The sequence below is a fragment of the Phymastichus coffea genome, unplaced genomic scaffold (assembly GCF_024137745.1).
Source record: "Phymastichus coffea isolate CEN01 unplaced genomic scaffold, Cenicafe_Pcof_1.1 PCOF00099, whole genome shotgun sequence".
NCBI classification, from domain to species: domain Eukaryota; kingdom Metazoa; phylum Arthropoda; class Insecta; order Hymenoptera; family Eulophidae; genus Phymastichus; species Phymastichus coffea.
This window is the reverse complement of record NW_026706910.1, coordinates 862632-876457: the sequence shown is the minus strand read 5'-3', so window position 1 is coordinate 876457 and position 13826 is coordinate 862632. Positions and strand designations below refer to the sequence as shown.

The 13826-nt window shown below is 40.2% G+C and overlaps 1 protein-coding gene across 6 annotated transcripts in view; it reads right to left on the bottom strand.

Annotated features, from left to right (window-relative positions):
• Nucleotides 1-13826, bottom strand: part of LOC131670029 (titin homolog) — a 62983-nt gene that overhangs the window by 5607 nt on the left and 43550 nt on the right. For all 6 annotated transcript variants that reach the window (XM_058945325.1, XM_058945326.1, XM_058945327.1 and 3 more), the window contains one exon: nt 278-13669. In XM_058945325.1, coding sequence (XP_058801308.1) covers nt 278-13669 — 13392 coding nt within the window. The remainder of the gene's footprint in view (nt 1-277; nt 13670-13826) is intronic.

Genomic DNA, 13826 nt, shown 5'->3' with positions numbered 1-13826 from the left:
TTGATCGATCGATATAATGGTAATATTGTATTCGAAATTCTATTACTACACACGAAACGTTTAGCACATTGGCAAACGTCGCGCACACCTTTGCCGAAGCATAGGGCGCCGGCGGCAAAGACGGGCAATGCAGTAATAGCTTTTGGAATCACATATGATAATATGTGAAACTAAGGATACAAAAGAAGCATTAAATTAATTAATTATGTTACACACAGCTGGTATATAATATATATGTGATATATGTACGTATATAACACAATTATTGACGAGATACCTTTACTGCTTACGTCAGTGAACTCGGCGGGGCTGGGTGGTGGGGTCGCCGCCGTCGTCACAGACTTTTTTATGACTGTGGTGACGGTTTGATGTGCGTGAGGTTCGACATGTGTCAAGCTACTAGAAACATCGGCCGCGACTATTCGCACCTCTTCGCGCGTAATCGTTATTTCCTCTTGCGTCTGAACCTCCGATCTTTCGATCTGTTGGTATGTCTTTATGATTTTTGGAATGCGTGATTCAACCTTATCAACTACTACCTCTGGTGTACTGTACACTATATTTGTCGTTTCGGGATTGAGGTCTGGTCCTAAGGCTACTTCGTCGCGTACTTGCTCGCTACTGCTTGTCGCTGTAGTTACGTCGTAACTACCTGAAGGTCTAGATTCTTTAGATTCTCGTTTTGTTTCGTCCCAGAATTTACCAGTCGCTTCTTTAATACCCTCAGCGGCGTGATCAACTTCTTTCGCGATCTTGTGGGTTGCACCCTTTGTTTTGCGCACGATACTTGACAGAACATCACCTTTTTTAGATTTCTTCTTCTTCTCCTTTTTCATTTTATTTTCAGAATCTCGCTCTAGAGAATTCCGCAATGAACTGGACTCCGAGCTAGATTCGGAATTTTGTCTGACTGGCACTGGATCCATCGTCATAGCTGCCACATTCCGTGAATCTTCGAGCAAAAACTGTGTTGCAGTTATTGGATCGCGTAAAATTAATTCATTTACATTAATACTATCAGTCTTTTTGGTCTGGGATTGATCTCTATAATCAATTGGTTCTTCGATGCAACTTCTCTGTTGATCATATGAAATACTTTCAACGTCAAAATCGATCAACGTTTCGGGAGTTTCTTCGTCTTTCATCGCTTTGTCTATCTTCTTGACTTTCTTCTCACTCTCGAGAGTTATTTCTTTTACCTCTTCAACAGTATCTTTTTCTAATTCATATGTGGGATGCTTAGAACCTTTGAAAATACCCGAAAAAAATCCGCTACTTTTAGATTTTTTAGCTCCTGATTTCGCATCTGTAGCTGCATGGTTCGGCAGTTTATTGATCTTATCAAATTCGCATTTCACGGCATCATCGGTCTTCTTTAAATCAGATTTAACCTTATCGGAGAGGTGTTGTAGTTTTTTATCTGAATCGTTCTCTATTATTGTAAGGCGATCTGTTGTATCTTTGAGAGTTTGTTCACCCTCGGTAACTTGAGTATCTATCTTCACAGTACTCTTTTCAATGTCTGACAGAGTTCTATCCGTTACATCATGAGCAGCCTTTTCTACCGCTTTTTCCATTTTAATCACTTCTTTAATCATTTTATCGCCTAATTTTTTATCTTCATCAGTAAGAGGATCTCGGATATCTTTCGATGTTTTAAAACTACTACTTTTATCCTTAATTTTTTTATCTGCAAACTTATCAATAGTGCTATCATCTATGGCTGTGCAAATCTTGTCAGCTTTATCTCTCAGGGGATCTCCAGTTTCATCTAAATTAGATTTCACTTTGGCGAACAATTCATTATCTTTTTCTTGAACAGTAGTCTTTGCCCTTTCTTGTTCTTGAATGGCTTCGTTACGTGTTTCTTGAACAAATTCCTTCACTTCATCTTCCACTTCATCAAATACATGCTTCACACCTCGAACCATACTAGATATAAAACTACCTGATTTTTTTTTTTGTTTCTGATCTGTAGATTTTTCTGCCTCAGTCGTATATAAGTCCCGCAACTCTTTTTCAACTTCTTGATCTGTCTCTTCGGTTGATGGTCCTTCTTCTGGAACAGTACGTTCTATTTTAGGGGGACAAATACATATGTGTATCCGACTATCTGATTCTTCCGGAATATTATAATAGAATCTACTTTCTATTGTGGAATCGTCAGGTACGTTATGTATCTCGTCTTTTAAGTCATTGGTATCGCCTGCTTTCTTTAAAATACTTGACAAGTAGCCACTAGCCTCTTTTTTTCCATCCTTTACTGCTGATTCTGTCGTATAGGTTGCATTGATGATTGTTTTGTTAACATTTTTTGTTTCATGGTCTAGATTATCTTTAACATCCTGAATAAGACACTTTGGAGTTTTTTCGGCTTCATTTATTTTGTTTTCGATATCTTTTTCCATGTACGTAATATCTTTCTCAGTGTCAGATATTTGTGCATTTATTGTTGCATCCTTTTTCTCCGATGTATCACTGACAGCTGTCTTGATTTTTTTCTCTTCTTTAAATGTTTGTCTCTCTAAATCTTCAGGCAATTCTTTAACATCATTCTTAATCTGATCAACATCGTTTGGACCACCTTTGAAAATTCCAGATAAAAAGCCACTTGCTTTATTAACTTTATCCTTCTTGGTTGGACTTTTAGCATCCGAAGCATACTTAGTAGCTTTGTTTTTTGCATCCTTAGTCTCTTTCCCTTGATTAATTCCTACGACTATGCTTTCACCTTCTGAATCGCTGCTATCTTTCGAACTTTTGAATATACCTTGGAAAAAACTGCTACTTTTTACTTTTGGCTTCTTTGCCGATTTATCAAGATTAAAAGTTTGATTATTAGTCATGCCTTTTTGTAGCCGTGGGCCAATTGATGACGGATCATATGACTCACTATTCTTTTTCATATCATCAAGTAAAAGTGCTGTTAATTTTATGTCATTATCTAAAGGAGTTTCATTCATTTCAGAATTCGCAACTCCACTAGCTTTTTGTAGGACATTATCAGTTGTTTTTATTAATTTATCACTTTTATTACTCATGTGACTATCAGATGCTTCTGAATACTCTTTTCCTTTATCAGACAATTCATGCAAGTTACCGCGTAATATCAGTTTAGTTGAATCAAATTGCTGCTCAGCAGGTTTTAATTTTTCATTTATTACTTGTTCCACATCGCGTATTTTGATGTCTATCTTTTCAACGCTTTCTCCTATAGCTTGATCGACGAATTTATCACCTCCGTCTATAGACTGATCTTTAATTTCCTTACCAACATCACTAATCTTTGCGTCCAGCTTGCTTGCGGAATCCTGAACCCGCTTGGCCGATGTTTGTGCCTCCTTTCTTAACCTTTGCTCCTCATTAATGGATTCGAGTTTGGTCTCGTCAACGAATTCACGTACTTCCTCAACTAGGCTATCTGCCGTAGATTTCGCGTTAGAAATCAACCCTGAGAAAAAGCCCTTCTTTTTCGATCCCGGTTTTACATCCTGAGCAGCATTGTCCAATTTATGTTCTAGTTTTTTACCTTCTTCTTTGCCCACGCTCTCGGCACGCGCCATCCCTGTTTTAATTTTTTCTGATTCTTCCCGTAGTTTATCATCCAATTTTTTGGATGCTTCTTCCAAATTATCTTCGACAGACTTCTGAGCATCCGAAAGTTTAGGACTGATTTTTCCCGCCAGTTCCTTAGTGTCCTGGACTACTTTGCTACTCGTATCATGGGCAAGTTCCTCACCTTCGTGAACTTTCTTTTCGATACGATGTTCTACATTATACACGTCATCTATGACGTCGTCTTTGACTTGCTTGCCTCCTTTGAATATTGATGAAAGAAATCCGCCTTTGCCTTTTTTTGATGCAGATTTTGCATCTTCGTGTGCTGTTTTGGTGTCGCACTCAATTTTTCCCAGATCCGTACCTATGCTTTGCGCGCCAGCAAGCACTCTATCGGTTGCTTGACGTTCTGCATCAACGAATTCCTGCGAGAGGTCTCTTGTCTGAGTGTCACCGACTTCTTCAGATTGATTGAGCATTCTATCGATATCAGATGACAATTCATGTAAACCTTGCGTAACTTCCTTGGACACCTTGGCACCGTCATCCTTAACTTTTTGTTCCATATCTAAGATATTCTCTTTGGTTTGATGTGCTTTGGTATTCACTAAGCTGCCCACATCTTCTAGATCAGCTTTTGCAGATTCAAACGTTTCTTCAATTATTTCGGCAGTTATTTGGTGTACTTCATCTAGTTTTTTACCTCCGTCTATGGCCTGATCTTTAATTTTCTTACCAGTCTCGCTAATCTTTGCGTCCAGGTTGGCTCCGGAATCCTGAACGCGCTTGGCGGCAGCTTTCGCTTCCTTTTTTAGCCTTTGTTCTTCATTGAGTGATTCAAGTTTGGTCTCGTCAACGAATTCACGCACTTCCTCAACCAAGCCATCTGCCGTAGATTTCGCGTTCGAAATTAACCCAGAGAAAAAGCCCTTCTTTTTCGATCCGGACTTTACATCCTTAGCAGAACTATCTAATTTATGTTCTAGTTTTTTACCTTCCTCTTTGCCTACACTCTCAGCACGCGTCAACCCTGTTTTAATTTTTTCTGATTCTTCTCGTAGTTTATCATCAAGTTTTTTGGATGCTTCTTCCAAATTATCTTCGACAGACTTCTGAGGATCCGAAAGTTTAGCACCGATTTTTCCCGCCAGTTCCTTAGTATCTTGGACCACTTTACTACTCGCATCATGGGCAAGTTCCTCACCTTCGTGAACTTTCTTTTCAATACGATCTTCTACATTTTTCAGGTCATCAACGACATCGTCTTTGACTTGTTTGCCTCCTTTAAACATTGATGAAAGGAATCCGCCTTTGCTTTTTTTTGATGCAGATTTTGGTTCTTCATGTGCGATTTTGTTCTCGCTCTCGATTTTTACCAGATCCGAACCTATGCTTTGTGCGCCATCAAGCACTCTCTCGGTAGCTTGCCGCTCTGCATCTACGAATTCCTGCGAGAGGTCTCTTGCCTGAGTATCACCGACTTCTTTAGATTGACTGAGCATTCTGTCGATATCCGTAGACAATTCATGTACACCTTGCGTAACTTCCTTGGACACCTTGGCACCGTCATCCTTAACTTTTTGTTCCATATCTAAGATATTCTCTTTGGTTTGATGTGCTTTGGTCTTCACTAAGCTGCCCACATCTTCTAGATCAGCTTTTGCAGATTCAAACGTTTCTTCAATTGTTTCGGCAGTTATTTGGTGTACTTCATCTAGTTTTTTACCTCCGTCTATGGCCTGATCTTTAATTTTCTTACCAGTCTCGCTAATCTTTGCGTCCAGGTTGGCTCCGGAATCCTGAACGCGCTTGGCGGCAGCTTTTGCTTCCTTTTTTAGCCTTTGTTCTTCATTGAGTGATTCAAGTTTGGTCTCGTCAACGAATTCACGCACTTCCTCAACCAAGCCATCTGCCGTAGATTTTGCGTTCGAAATTAACCCAGAGAAAAAGCCCTTCTTTTTCGATCCGGACTTTACATCCCTAGCAGAACTATCTAATTTATGTTCTAGTTTTTTACCTTCATCTTTGCCTACACTCTCAGCACGCGTCAACCCTGTTTTAATTTTTTCTGATTCTTCTCGTAGTTTATCATCAAGTTTTTTGGATGCTTCTTCCAAATTATCTTCGACAGACTTCTGAGCATCCGAAAGTTTAGCACCGATTTTTCCCGCCAGTTCCTTAGTATCTTGGACCACTTTACTACTCGCATCATGGGCAAGTTCCTCACCTTCGTGAACTTTCTTTTCAATACGATCTTCTACATTTTTCAGGTCATCAACGACATCGTCTTTGACTTGTTTGCCTCCTTTAAACATTGATGAAAGGAATCCGCCTTTGCTTTTTTTTGATGCAGATTTTGGTTCTTCATGTGCGATTTTGTTCTCGCTCTCGATTTTTACCAGATCCGAACCTATGCTTTGTGCGCCATCAAGCACTCTGTCGGTAGCTTGCCGCTCTGCATCTACGAATTCCTGCGAGAGGTCTCTTGCCTGAGTATCACCGACTTCTTTAGATTGACTGAGCATTCTGTCGATATCCGTAGACAATTCATGTACACCTTGCGTAACTTCCTTGGACACCTTGGCACCGTCATCCTTAACTTTTTGTTCCATATCTAAGATATTCTCTTTGGTTTGATGTGCTTTGGTCTTCACTAAGCTGCCCACATCTTCTAGATCAGCTTTTGCAGATTCAAACGTTTCTTCAATTGTTTCGGCAGTTATTTGGTGTACTTCATCTAGTTTTTTACCTCCGTCTATGGCCTGATCTTTAATTTTCTTACCAGTCTCGCTAATCTTTGCGTCCAGGTTGGCTCCGGAATCCTGAACGCGCTTGGCGGCAGCTTTTGCTTCCTTTTTTAGCCTTTGTTCTTCATTGAGTGATTCAAGTTTGGTCTCGTCAACGAATTCACGCACTTCCTCAACCAAGCCATCTGCCGTAGATTTTGCGTTCGAAATTAACCCAGAGAAAAAGCCCTTCTTTTTCGATCCGGACTTTACATCCCTAGCAGAACTATCTAATTTATGTTCTAGTTTTTTACCTTCATCTTTGCCTACACTCTCAGCACGCGTCAACCCTGTTTTAATTTTTTCTGATTCTTCTCGTAGTTTATCATCAAGTTTTTTGGATGCTTCTTCCAAATTATCTTCGACAGACTTCTGAGCATCCGAAAGTTTAGGACTGATTTTTCCCGCCAGTTCCTTAGTGTCCTGGACTACTTTGCTACTCGTATCATGGGCAAGTTCCTCACCTTCGTGAACTTTCTTTTCGATACGATGTTCTACATTATACACGTCATCTATGACGTCGTCTTTGACTTGCTTGCCTCCTTTGAATATTGATGAAAGAAATCCGCCTTTGCTTTTTTTTGATGCAGATTTTGGTTCTTCATGTGCGATTTTGTTCTCGCTCTCGATTTTTACCAGATCCGAACCTATGCTTTGTGCGCCATCAAGCACTCTGTCGGTAGCTTGCCGCTCTGCATCTACGAATTCCTGCGAGAGGTCTCTTGCCTGAGTATCACCGACTTCTTTAGATTGACTGAGCATTCTGTCGATATCCGTAGACAATTCATGTATACCTTGCGTAACTTCCTTGGAAACCTTGGCACCGTCATCCTTAACTTTTTGTTCCATATCTAAGATATTCTCTTTGGTTTGATGTGCTTTGGTCTTCACTAAGCTGCCCACATCTTCTAGATCAGCTTTTGCAGATTCAAACGTTTCTTCAATTGTTTCGGCAGTTATTTGGTGTACTTCATCTAGTTTTTTACCTCCGTCTATGGCCTGATCTTTAATTTTCTTACCAGTCTCGCTAATCTTTGCGTCCAGGTTGGCTCCGGAATCCTGAACGCGCTTGGCGGCAGCTTTTGCTTCCTTTTTTAGCCTTTGTTCTTCATTGAGTGATTCAAGTTTGGTCTCGTCAACGAATTCACGCACTTCCTCAACCAAGCCATCTGCCGTAGATTTTGCGTTCGAAATTAACCCAGAGAAAAAGCCCTTCTTTTTCGATCCGGACTTTACATCCCTAGCAGAACTATCTAATTTATGTTCTAGTTTTTTACCTTCATCTTTGCCTACACTCTCAGCACGCGTCAACCCTGTTTTAATTTTTTCTGATTCTTCTCGTAGTTTATCATCAAGTTTTTTGGATGCTTCTTCCAAATTATCTTCGACAGACTTCTGAGCATCCGAAAGTTTAGCACCGATTTTTCCCGCCAGTTCCTTAGTGTCCTGGACCACTTTACTACTCGCATCATGGGCAAGTTCCTCACCTTCGTGAACTTTCTTTTCAATACGATCTTCTACATTTTTCAGGTCATCAACGACATCGTCTTTGACTTGTTTACCTCCTTTAAACATTGATGAAAGGAATCCGCCTTTGCTTTTTTTTGATGCAGATTTTGGTTCTTCATGTGCGATTTTGTTCTCGCTCTCGATTTTTACCAGATCCGAACCTATGCTTTGCGCGCCATCAAGCACTCTGTCGGTAGCTGGCCGCTCTGCATCTACGAATTCTTGCGAGAGGTCTCTTGCCTGAGTGTCACCGACTTCTTTAGATTGACTGAGCATTCTGTCGACATCAGATGACAATTCATTTAAACCTTGCGAAATTTGTTCAGCAACCGTGGCACTGTCATCCTTTACTTTTTGCTCCATATCTAAGATATTCTGTTTGGTTTTATGTGCTTTGGTCTTGATTGAGCTGCCTACATTGCTTAGATCAGCCTTTACAGATTCAGACGTTTGATGAATTTTTTCGGCAGTTATTTGGTGTACTTCATCTAGTTTTTCACTTCTGTCTATGGCCTGATCTTTAATTTTCTTACCAGCCTCGCTAATCTTTGAGTCCAGTTTGCCCGCGGAATCCTGAACCCGCTTGGCTGATGCTTGTGCCTCCTTTTTCAGTCTCTGTTCCTCATTGAGTGATTCAAGTTTGGTCTCGTCAACGAATTCACGCACTTCCTCAACCAAGCCATCTGCCGTAGATTTTGCGTTCGAAATTAACCCAGAGAAAAAGCCCTTTTTTTTCGATCCGGACTTTACATCCTTAGCAGAACTATCTAATTTATGTTCTAGCTTTTTACCTTCATCTTTGCCTACACTCTCAGCACGCGCCAACCCTGTTTTAATTTTTTCTGATTCTTCTCGTAGTTCATCATCAAGTTTTTTGGATGCTTCTTCCAAATTATCTTCGACAGACTTCTGAGCATCCGAAAGTTTAGCACCGATTTTTCCCGCCAGTTCCTTAGTGTCCTCGACTACTTTGCTACTCGCATCATGGGCAAGTTCTTCACCTTCGTGAACGTTCTTTTCGATACGAGCTTCTACTTTTTTCACGTCATCGATGACGTCGTCTTTGACTTGCTTGCCTCCTTTGAATATTGATGAAAGGAATCCGCCTTTGCCTTTTTTGGATGCAGATTTGGCATCTGCATGACCGTTATTGGTGTCGCTCTCAATTTTCACCAGATCCGTGCCTATGCTTTGTGCGCCATCAAGCACTCTGTCGGTAGCTTGCCGCTCTGCATTTACGAATTCCTGCGAGAGGTCTCTTGCCTGAGTATCACCGACTTCTTTAGATTGACTGAGCATTCTGTCGATATCCGTAGACAATTCATGTAAACCTTGCGAAACTTCCTTGGTCACCTTGGCACCGTCATCCTTAACTTTTTGTTCCATATCTAAGATATTCTGTTTAGTTTTATGTGCTTTGGTCTTCACTAAGCTGCCCACATCTTCTAGATCAGCTTTTGCAGATTCAAACGTTTCTTCAATTGTTTCGGCAGTTATTTGGTGTACTTCATCTAGTTTTTTACCTCCGTCTATGGCCTGATCTTTAATTTTCTTACCAGTCTCGCTAATCTTTGCGTTCAATTGGCCAACAGAATCCTGAACCGGCTTGATTGATGTTTGTGCTTCCTTTTTGAGCCTCTTTTCCTCATTGAGTGATTCAAGTTTGGTTTCGTCAACAAATTCACGTACTTCCCCGACCAGACCATCTGCCGTAGATTTTGCGTTAGAAATTAACCCTGAGAAAAAGCCCTTCTTTTTCGATCCCGACTTCACATCCTGAGCAACACTATCCAATTTCTGTTCTAATTTTTCAACCTCCTCTTTGCCTACACTCTCAGCACGCGCTAACCGTGTTTCAATTTTCTCTGATTCTTCTTGGCGCTTATCATCCAGTTTTTTCGATGCATCTTTCAGGTTTTCTTCGACAGATTTCTGAGCTTCCGAAACTTCAGTTCTAATTGTCCCCATCAGTTCCTTAGAATCCGCAATGACTTTGCCACTCACGTCATGGGCAAGTTCCTCACCTTCGTGGACGTTCTTTTCGATACGAGCTTCTACTTTTTTCACGTCATCGATGACGTCGTCTTTGACTTGCTTGCCTCCTTTGAATATTGATGAAAGGAATCCGCCTTTGCCTTTTTTGGATGCAGATTTGGCATCTGCATGACCGTTATTGGTGTCGCTCTCAATTTTCACCAGATCCGTGCCTATGCTTTGTGCGCCATCAAGCACTCTGTCGGTAGCTTGCCGCTCTGCATTTACGAATTCCTGCGAGAGGTCTCTTGCCTGAGTATCACCGACTTCTTTAGATTGACTGAGCATTCTGTCGATATCCGTAGACAATTCATGTAAACCTTGCGTAACTTCCTTGGACATCTTGGCACCGTCATCCTTAACTTTTTGTTCCATATCTAAGATATTCTGTTTAGTTTTATGTGCTTTGGTCTTCACTAAGCTGCCCACATCTTCTAGATCAGCTTTTGCAGATTCAAACGTTTCTTCAATTGTTTCGGCAGTTATTTGGTGTACTTCATCTAGTTTTTTACCTCCGTCTATGGCCTGATCTTTAATTTTCTTACCAGTCTCGCTAATCTTTGCGTCCAGGTTGGCTCCGAAATCATGAACGCGCTTGGCGGAAGCTTTTGCTTCCTTTTTTAGTCTTTGTTCTTCATTGAGTGATTCAAGTTTGGTCTCGTCAACGAATTCACGCACTTCCTCAACCAAGCCATCTGCCGTAGATTTTGCGTTCGAAATTATCCCAGAGAAAAAGCCCTTCTTTTTCGATCCGGACTTTACATCCTTAGCAGAACTATCTAATTTATGTTCTAGTTTTTTACCTTCCTCTTTGCCTACACTCTCAGCACGCGGCAACCCTGTTTTAATTTTTTCTGATTCTTCTCGTAGTTCATCATCAAGTTTTTTGGATGCTTCTTCCAAATTATCTTCGACAGACTTCTGAGCATCCGAAAGTTTAGCACCGATTTTTCCCGCCAGTTCCTTAGTGTCCTGGACCACTTTACTACTCGCATCATGGGCAAGTTCCTCACCTTCGTGAACTTTCTTTTCAATACGATCTTCTACATTTTTCAGGTCATCAACGACATCGTCTTTGACTTGTTTACCTCCTTTAAACATTGATGAAAGGAATCCGCCTTTGCTTTTTTTTGATGCAGATTTTGGTTCTTCATGTGCGATTTTGTTCTCGCTCTCGATTTTTACCAGATCCGAACCTATGCTTTGCGCGCCATCAAGCACTCTGTCGGTAGCTTGCCGCTCTGCATCTACGAATTCTTGCGAGAGGTCTCTTGCCTGAGTGTCACCGACTTCTTTAGATTGACTGAGCATTCTGTCGACATCAGATGACAATTCATTTAAACCTTGCGAAATTTGTTCAGCAACCGTGGCACTGTCATCCTTTACTTTTTGCTCCATATCTAAGATATTCTGTTTGGTTTTATGTGCTTTGGTCTTGATTGAGCTGCCTACATTGCTTAGATCAGCCTTTACAGATTCAGACGTTTGATGAATTTTTTCGGCAGTTATTTGGTGTACTTCATCTAGTTTTTCACTTCTGTCTATGGCCTGATCTTCAATTTTCTTACCAGCCTCGCTAATCTTTGAGTCCAGTTTGCCCGCGGAATCCTGAACCCGCTTGGCTGATGCTTGTGCCTCCTTTTTCAGTCTCTGTTCCTCATTGAGTGATTCAAGTTTCGTCTCGTCAACGAATTCACGTACTTCCTCAACCAGGCCATCTGCCGTAGATTTTGCATTCGATATTAACCCTGAAAAGAAGCCTTTCTTTTTTGATCCGGACTTCGCATCTTGAGCAGCACTGTCTAATTTATGGTCTAGATTTTTACCGTCGTCTTTTCCCACGCTCTCGGCACGCGCCAATCCTGTTTTAATTTTGTCAGATTCTTCTCTTATTTTATTATCGAGTTTTTTCTGCGTGTCGTCGAGTTTTTTTGATGCTTCTTTCAAATTATCTTGGACAGACTTCTGAGCATCCGAAATTCCAGCACCAATTGTTGCCGCCAATTCCTTAGTGTCCTCGATGACTTTTCCACTGGTTGCTTGGGCAACTTGCTCACTTTCGAGGACTTGTTTTTCAATACGATCTTCTACATTTTTCACTTCATCCGTGATGTCGTCTTTGGCTTGCTTGCCTCCCTTGAAAATTGCTGTAAGGAATCCGCCAGTTTTCTCTTTACCTTTTTTAGTAGCTGTTTTAATGCCTTTTGTATCAGGGGAAAGAGATCTAGTCTTTTCAATGGTTTTTTCATCTTCAGGTACATCGTTGTTTTCATGTTGATTAATAATGATACTCGTTTTATATAAATAATCTGATTTGTATGGACATGCGTCTATTATTCCTGATGCATTTCGACTGTCTTCCAAAAATTTGGATGTTGCTTCTTTTATATCTATATCTGATACGCTAGTTAATGTAGATAGATTTTCGGACGGAGCTATTGTTTTGTGTGACGGTTTGCTTTTCTCTTCACTCTTGTCTACGGACGATTCTCTGGAGTCAGATTTTTCGGTGGAAGAACTTGATTTATTACTTTTTAATTTGGGACTTTTGAACTTTTTGAAAAAACTTCCTGATTTTTCAGAATGGGCAGTTTTCGATTTTTGTTGTTCTGTAACTTTTTTCAGTTCCTTCGGTTCACTTACTTCAACTTTTTTTGAATCGTCATCTGAATCTGCGTCAATCAGAGTTATTTTTTGCAATGCAGGGTCATTTGTGTTATCTGTTTTCATTTGAATGTCTTGCAAAAATGTAGCTGTAGATTTTTTAACATCTTCGTCACCACTGTCAAATGATACATCATTGGATGTTTGCTTTTCCTTTGATTTACTTCGTTTGCTTTTGGTTTTCGGGTTCATGAAAATTGCGAATAACCCGTGGCTCTTTTCTTTATTTGTATCGTCACCACAACTATCTATCAACTTTGGAGACTTTTCTTTTGCTTCACGCGAGATAGCAGGATCATTTTCATGCATCAAATCTGCCATTTGTCGTGCATCATCTAAAAGCTTAACAGTTGCTAATCTGGTATCCTCGTCACCACTATCAAACGATACCTCTTTTGAATCTTTCGATTTGTCTTTTTTTAATCTCGGTGTTTTAAAGATTCCAGAAAATATACGACTAGACTTGTCTTTCAATTTTTTACTTTCATTTTCTGGCTCATCTTGGGTCTCTTGATCTGAATTTTGTACATTATGTTTATTATCATACCCAAGTGATGCTTCCAAATTATCTTTGACACTATCAGTTAACGGTTCAGGACTATCGGTCTTTTTCTTTACAGTTTCAATTTCTACGGAGTTAGTTGTTTTAGCTACACTAATTTTGTCCATAGACTTTTCTTGCGGGTCTCTCTTTTCTTTACTTTTACTCGATTTGTTGGTTACAATATTTTCATGTTGCATCGGTTTCAGTATTGATTTGTCATTAGGATGACTACTAGAATGAATACCTAAAACTTTAGGGTCAGGTCCTGCAAAATCTGGAATGTCATAATCTACCTTATTATTATTAAGCGTTTGTCTACCGTCATTCCTGTTAGTTGTGATAATAGTTTTGGTCGTGATCGTTGTAATTGTCCTATCACCATTTGTCCCTACAATGCATTGTTGCTGTATAATCGGAGGTTCGCTTGCCTCACTCGTACCATCTACTAAAGAATGTTTCTGTTGCTTTACTACATATCCCACCTCATCATTTTTTCGCACATCGTCATCAGAAACCACCGACCACCCTTCCTTCGCTAACTTGCCCATCTCTTTCTCGGCGTCTTGCTTTATACCTGTTAATTAAGTATTGCATATTTTAGGTAACTAAAAAATAGTTTTCATAGAAAAATATCGTTATGATCATATTGTTTATTCTGTTTTGATCATTAGTTAAAGCTGCTTGGCTTTTTCTTGCTCATTGATAAAATGATAACGGCTGTTAGACTTCCA